The sequence below is a fragment of the Vulpes lagopus genome, chromosome 19 (genome assembly GCF_018345385.1).
Source record: "Vulpes lagopus strain Blue_001 chromosome 19, ASM1834538v1, whole genome shotgun sequence".
NCBI classification, from domain to species: Eukaryota; Metazoa; Chordata; class Mammalia; order Carnivora; family Canidae; genus Vulpes; species Vulpes lagopus.
Genome location: NC_054842.1, coordinates 9,325,980 through 9,333,988, shown reverse-complemented (window position 1 = coordinate 9,333,988; position 8,009 = coordinate 9,325,980). Strand labels below are relative to the sequence as shown.

Sequence of the window (8,009 nt, the reverse complement as noted above, 5' to 3'; positions counted from 1 at the left end):
CTGACTCATTTCTTAGCATAATACATCTAGGTCCATTCATGCTGTTGCACATCTGACCAGGATATTTAAAAAGGAAAATTATAGGGCAATGTTTCTCATGAACACAGACACGAAAACCCTGAGAATCCAATTATTTATTAAAATGATTGTGACCAAGAGGTTATCTTTTCCAGGGAAAATACAGGTTGACTTAAAATAAGAAAATCACACAATGTAGTTCACTGAATTAACAGAATAATGGAGAATAACTATATGATCACCTTAATATATATGAAAAAGCATTTGATAAATTTTAAATTGATATATGATAAAGACACTGCAAAAACTAAGAAAAAAATTCCAAAGCTCCTATTATAATAGTGAGATATTCCAGAGAATGGTAACAAAATTTTCAAAACCTGAGAAAATTAATTTGCAATAGGAGTTCATTAACTATCATGAAATATGCCATCTGTCTGTAACATTTCTAAAAGTATCCCTTCACGTAGCCTCAGACTCTGGTGTAAATCATTTGTCCCCTAAATGAAGAGCTGCTTCCAGGCACCCACTCATAAAATGTAGTCTGTGGTGGAGAAACGGGAGGGGTGTTGACAGGAGGAGTGGGACCTCTCCAAGCCTTCCTTTGGGATTTGTCCTCCTATGTAGAAGAGGATGTGATTGCAACTCTTCCGAAATATTTCTGAGAGGTGTTTCTTGAACTTCTCACCCATGAAAGCATAGATCACAGGGTTCACACAGCAGTGAGTGAAGGAAATGGTTTCCGTGACATGGGTGGCATAAATCAGCTGCTGGCTCAGGACACATCCATCCAAGATGTTCATGTTGAACAGGGAAGTGAGGAAGAGGACTACATTGAATGGGACCCAGAAGAGTAAAGATGCGATCACCACAATGAGTACCAACTTGATGGCCTTGGTTTTGTTGTGGTTTTGGCAACTCTTCAGCTGGTGCAGGATGCTAATGTAGCAGAACATAAGGATGGTGAATGGGATCAACAGACCTAAGATATTCATTTCAAAGTGAATGAAGATCTTCCACTTCAGAGTCTGTTGATTGTAAGATGAATAGCACTGTAGAATGCCATCTTCAGAGGCCACCTGGTACAATACTAGTAATGGGCTGGTAGCCATGATGGCAATCAGCCACACAGCCAGACTCAGGGCTGTCCCCATTCTGGCTGTCCTCACTTTCATGGCATAGACAGCATGGACGATTGCCAGGTACCTGTCCACACTCATGAGGGTGATAAAGAACATGCTGCTGAAGAAGCCAATGTAATAAAAACCAGAGACCACCTTGCACATTACAGTCCCAAACACCCACTGGTCTAGCTGATAGTAGGTCTGGAAGGGGAAGGAGAAGACAAAAAGCAGGTCAGACAAGGCCAGGTTCAAGAGGTATATGTCAGTAATGCTCCGCAGCTTCTTGCAGGCAACAAGGACCAGGATGACCAGGCTGTTTCCCAGAAGACCGAATACAAATAAGACACAGTAAAAGACGGCAAGAAGCAACTTGCTGTCTCTTTGGATAAGTTCCCCATCACAGGGGCTTGAGATGATATCAGGATAGTAGTAGTCTGTTATCTTTGTCACATTGGGCTCCAGTGTATAATCCATCAAGGAAGGAGAATGAGGTCAGAAAAGCACCTAAAAGAGATTCATTCCTTAAAAATATTTCTTATTTAAAAATATAGACTGAAGTTTAGCCATCCAACCCCATTCATGTTGAAGTCCTAAAGCCCTATTATGAACTGAAATTTGTGTTCTCCCAAAATTCATATGTTAAAGCCCTACCCTACTTTGTGATGGCATTAAGCAGTGGGTTCTTTGGGAAGTGATTTGGTTAAATGAGGTCATGAGGGTGTGCCCTGATAAAAATCACATGAGAGCTTGCTTCTTCTCTCCACTCTCAGCCACATGAGGATAGAAGGAGAAGTTGGCTGTCAGTAACCTAGAAGAAGGTTCTCACCAGAGCCTGCCAGCACTCTGATTTTGGACTTCCCAGCCTCTGAAATGGTGAGAATTACATTTCTGTTGTTTATAAACCATCTAGTCTGTACTATTCTGTTACAGCAGCCCAAACTGACCAAGACACCACCTATGTCACTGTATTTGGAGATGAGCCAGTAAGGAGGTAATTATAGTTAAATGATATCATAAGGATGGGGCCCTAATCCACAGTCCTGGTGTCCTTATAAGAAGAAGGGGAAACCGACCATGCAATCTCTCTCTCTCTCTCTCTCTCTCTCTCTCTCTCTCTGCACGCACAGGGAAGAGACCATGCAAGGACACAGCAAGAAGATGGATGGTTCCAAGCCAGAAAGAGAGGTCTCACCAGAAACCAGTCCTGTTGGCACACTGGTTTTGGACCTGTAGCCTCCAGGACCATGTTAAAATTAATTTCTGTTGTTTAAGCCACACAGTCTGGGGCATTTCGTTACAGCAGCCTGAGCTGGTACAGATTATGACACTGAGAAGTGGGTGCTGCTATAACAAAATACCTAAGTGGCTTGGAAGTGGCTAGTGAGTGGAGTGGAAGCATCCTGAGGCGCATGCTAGAGAAAGCCAAGGTTGCCTCGAGGAGACTGTGGCGGAAATATGGATGATAAAAGTGATTATGCTAAGGGTGCAAGAAGAAATGAAGAGGCTGGAGAGTTTCCATCATCTCAGAGAATACAGGTATCGTTGTGAACAGAAAAGGGGTGGAAATATGAATGTTAAAGGTGAGGTCTCAGACAGAAATGAGAAACACCTTATTGGAAGTGGAGGAATTGGATTCTGGCTGTACGTGGCTGAGAACTTGGCTGAGTTGCGTTCTAGGGTTTTGCGGAAGATTGGATATCTGGCTGGGGTATTTCTTTTCTTTTTTTTTTATTTTTATTTTTTATTTATTTATTTTTTTAATTAATTTTTATTGGTGTTCAATTTACCAACATACAGAGAAACACCCAGTGCTCATCCCGTCAAGTGTCCGCCTCAGTGCCCATCACCCATTCCCCTCCACCCCCCCCCACCCCCACCCCCCACCCCCTGCCCTCCTTCCCTTCCACCACCCCTAGTTCATTTCCCAGAGTTAGGAGTCTTTATGTTCTGTCTCTGGCTGGGGTACTTCTAAGCCAAGTGTTAAGGGGCAGCCTGGCTTCTCTGTGCGGCTTATTGTCAAACGCAAGACAGAGGTAAATTGAGGGAGTCGTCATACAAAGATGAATCAGAACTGGAAGACCTGGAAGCCTGTCCATACCACAAAAATTAGGCTATTTCTGGAAAGGACACCAAAGGTGTGGTGGAACAGCCACTCCACAAGGAGGCCACCCATGGAGTTAATCAGCCATTTCAATAGCAGCTAGGGCCTCCCTTGACACAGATCTTTGTTTATAGTGATTACCCAGTAACTGTTGGTCAAGTGGGTGAAAAAAATCCATTTGCTTATGTTAGTACGTTTTGTTTTAGTTCTGTTTCCTTGCCTCAACAAGGTTGTAGATTTTAGAATAAGTACTTTGTTTCCCACAGCCCCAGACCTTTCCACTCCAGCAGAGACAGGACAAAATTTCCAAATTTCCGGGAAACCTAAAGTTTCTCTAAACAATAGTCTATTAACATGTTTTGAAAATGTACAATTGCCCCAGCTGACCAATACAGGGGGGATTGGGTGGCATAAGAAAAGCCAAAATTTATGAAGAAAATCTAAATACCCATAGTTCCATCACCCAGAATTAGCAATTGCTAACATATTGTTAGATTTGCTTTTGTTGTTTTTTTTTTTTTTTTTAGTTTCCTTCCCTCTCCTTCTTTCCTTCCTGCTTTCCTAATGCAATACAGATGAAGCGAAAGTTCTCTTTAACTACACAACTTCTCCCCATGCCCCAGGAGCAACTACTAAAACCAGTCTGGCACGATCCATTCCAAACAGTTTCCCCTGTATTTTACATACATTTTTTTTAAAAGATTTTATTTATTTATTCATGAGAGACACAGAGACAGAGAGAGGCAGAAACACAGGCAGGGGGAGAAGCAGGCTCCATGCAGGGAGCCTGATGTGGGACTCGATCCTGGGTCTCCAGGATCACACCCTAGGCCGAAGGCGGCGCTAAACTGCTGAGCCACCCAGGCTACCCTACATACATTTTTTTTTTTTTTAAGATTTTTTGTTGTTGTTGGTATGATTTGGATCATTTTATTTATTTTTTTTTTGAGAGAGAGAGCAAGAGAGCATGAGCAGGGGGAAGGGGCAAAAGGAGAGGGAGAAGCAGGCTCCTCTCTGAGCAGGGAGCCTTATCCAGGGATCGATCCCAGGACCCCGAGATCATGAGTCCAAGGCAGATGGTTAACTGACTGAGCCACCCAGGCAACCCTACTTTTATATACTTAAATGTATCCATCAATAGTATATAATATATAATATTGTTTTGTGCTCACTTTTGACTTACACAAATGGTGTCACGTCTCTGGTTTTGTATCTTTATTTCTCCTTGCACTGTTGTTTTAGAAATATAGCCACACTATTCTAAAGAGTTCAGTCAATTTTTTTTCACTGCTCTTCTAAGCACCATAAATAACTATTTTAAAAGTACAATAGAAAAAAAATGATCCAAATCATACCAACAACAAAAATTACTAAGATTTCTAAGAATAAACATGATAAAAACTGCAGTTCAATCATAGAAGATATTATAAAACTTTGTTGAAGGCCATCAAAGAGGACATAATTAAAAAGGAAACATATGCTATATTTGTGTGAGGGAAAATGCAACAATTATAACATGATAATTCTCAGATTGATATATACACTCAAGATGCCTTCAATTTGGACATTGTTTTTCCAAGGTGTTTGGCCGCCAAACATTCAGACATCTGTCCACCAGGCCACCTTTCTTTCTATAACTGAAAACGCCAAGCAAGTTAGCCATTTTTAAAGATACTAATTTCATTGAAGTATGTACCCAAAGTGAATTTAAAAACATAATTTCTGAAGTATGGAGGTAGGTCTTTCTTTTTCTTTTTTTTTTTTTTTTTGTGGCTAGTTATCTCTCAAACGAATAGTCTCTCCTCCTACATCTTCCTTCCTACTAGTCTTACAGTTATTTAAAGAAAAATAATTTTTGGTTTGCCTTCCTTCTGTTCTGCTCTACTAATATCCTAGAATAAAGGGAGGTCCGTAACTCATTCCTTCCTCAAATCCTTCCTGCTAACCCTCTAACCATACTTGCCCCTGTTTTCTCATCTGTAAAATCCACGTGAATTGTTAAGAAGTCTATCATTTATTACAGTGGACCAAGCATTTTAAAGATTTTATTTATTTATTTGACAGAGAGAGAAAACACAAGCGGGGGGAGGTGCAGGCAGAGGCTGAGCAGGAAGCCCAATGCGGGGCTTGATCCCAGAACCCAAAGGCAGATGCTTAACCAACTGAGCCACTCTGGTGCCTGAACCAAGCATTTTAGATGCATTCCTTCATTCATTTCTTTTGAATCCCTGGGAAGCAGGCACTCATTTCTCCTTTCTTTTTCTGGAGTTAGAGCTGTATCTGAATCTCAGAGCCAGGACTCGAAACTCATGCATTCTGAACCCTTTTTCTCTTCTATATTTTGCTATGTCGTCGGTCGAGTAAAAACACTCCAACCCACCAGACTTCCAAGTTCTAGACTATTTTGTAGTTGAGTAGTGGTTTGTCTGACAGAAGCCTTTGTAACCAACACAAGGACAGACTCTTCTCAGATGCCTGGTGATAAGAAGTATTTTCTTATCACCCTTCCCACTCTTGTGGGAGCTTTGACCCTTCCCAGCATCCTGCAGAGAAAATGTCATGGCTTGTTTCCCTCACACAGAGCCATGGCAGCCACTAAGACATCTGCAGGTTTGTGGACTCAACACATGCAAAGATTAAAGAAAAAGGTTTACCTCTTCTGCCGGACTTCTGAAATATTTGCCTTCCCTTTGCTTTTTTTCCCCAAGGACATAAAACTGTCCCTGCCTACTTCTATCTTTCTCTCCCAAGGATGCTTATTAATACATACCTTAATTAGAGCCTTTGTTCTGGAGATTTCAGTGTTGCTGATTCCTTCTTTTCAGAACCTGCCCTCTGTGTGTGCAGCTCAGTGAGCAAGAGCTTGTCTCGAGGGAGGTGTCTTATCTACTTGTGGTGAGTGGTAGGATAGGGGTGGACCTGCCATCCTACAGTATTTAAAAAGTTAAAAACAATTGATCTCACCTAAGAACACATACAGATGACAAATTAGCATGTGAAAATATGCCCAACACATTATGCTTAGGGAATTGTAAATTAAAACAACACTACATAATTATTAGAATGGCTAAAATCCAAAACACTGACAACCCCAAATGCTGGAGAGCATGTAGGGCAAGAGGAACTCTCATTTACTGATGGTGGGAATGCAAAATTATACCAGTACTTTGGGAGAAAGGTTGGAAAATTTTTTTGAAAGAAGATTGGCAATTTTTTTTATAAAGCTAGAATAGGCTTACCATATAATCCAGTAATCATGCTCCTGAGTATTTACCCAAATGAGTTGAAAACACATCCATACAAAAACCTGAGCATGAATAGTTACAGCAGCTTTATTCATAATTGCCCGAAATTGGAAGGAACTAGGATGGCCTTCAGTTGAGGAATGGATAATCAAGCTGTGGTAATGTACACAATGGAATATTATTCAGTGATTTAAAAAAAAAAGAGCTATCAAGCTACACACGCACACACTCACACACAAAGACACTTTATGTGTGTATTGTTAAGTGAAAGAAGCCCATCTGAATAGGCTACATTCCAACTATATGACATTCTGAAAAAGGCAAAACTATAGAGACAGTTAAAAAGATGAGTGGTTTCTAGGGATTCAGGGGGAGGCAGTTGAAAAGGTGGAGCCCAGGACATTTTTACAGTGGTGAAACTATTTTGTCTGAAACTGTAGTGGTGGATACACATCATTATGCATTTGTCAAAAGCCAGAGAATGTATAATGCAGAATGAACCCTTATATAAACTATGAGCTTCAGTTAATAGTAATCTATTGATTTTGACTCCTCAGTTGTAACAAATGTACCACTCTAATACAAGATGTTAATAACAGGAGAAACTGTGCAGGAAGGGGAGGTGTGTGATGGACTGAATTGTGTCCCCCACTCCAAATTCAGAGGCTGAAGCCCTAACCCCCAGTGTTATGGTATTTGCCTTTAGAGATGTAATTAAAGTCAAATCAGGTCAAGACCAGGTGAGGGCACAGCAAGAAGGTGGTCATCTACAAGCTAGGAAAAGGCTGTCACCAGGAACCCAATTTGTCAGCATCCTGATCTTCGATTTCTAGCTTCCAGAACTATGAGAAAATACATTTTTATCATCTAAGCCACCCAACTTGTGGTATTTTGCTATGGTGACCTAAACAGACTAATACAGAGCGTATACAGAGACTTTCTGTATTTTCTACCTAAACTGTATGCATACCTAAAACCTCCCTAAGAAATAGTCTATTAAATTTTTCTAACTGAAAACCATATTAAAATAAGATGATAATTTTATCATTATCTTGAAGTTGTATTATTTCTGCCTGTATAATTTCTTCATGACATGTAGCATGCCCAAGTGTGGTGACTATGCGTGTATATGCATATATATTTGAATTATAGTGGTAGCAGTGATCATTTCTGTGAGTCATTTCATTACTTACATGCTGTACATTGAAAATATCATCATCATTAAATGTTCCCCCTTTTCATTCTATGCTAAGCAGAGTAATAAAGTAATGGCCATTTTGTTGCTTATGTCTATCAACATCCTTTCTTTTAAATGAATCTTTAAAGGGAAATCCATCTAGTTCCCATTCCATTCATTACTGTGGGACTGCCAATCACATTGACACATGCACACATACTATTAAAAGGAAGGAAGTTCCTTGATTCAGTTCTGGTCAAAGAGAATGTTTCATTTTCCCATCCACGGTCATAATTGATTTAGAGAATCTCACATCTTGAGCCCCCATGTAGCAGAAAATTATT

General features: G+C 40.3%; 1 protein-coding gene across 1 annotated transcript; it reads right to left on the bottom strand.

Annotated features, from left to right (window-relative positions):
* Positions 1 to 245: 245 nt before the first annotated feature.
* On the bottom strand, positions 246 to 6,085 carry CCR8 (C-C motif chemokine receptor 8). The gene is made up of 2 exons (XM_041734494.1): positions 6,014 to 6,085; positions 246 to 1,646 (listed from the first exon to the last, which is right to left on the bottom strand). Exon 2 carries the CDS (start codon positions 1,614 to 1,616, stop codon positions 549 to 551), a length of 1,068 nt encoding a protein of 355 aa, XP_041590428.1. The 5' UTR covers positions 1,617 to 1,646; positions 6,014 to 6,085; the 3' UTR covers positions 246 to 548.
* Positions 6,086 to 8,009: the final 1,924 nt, after the last annotated feature.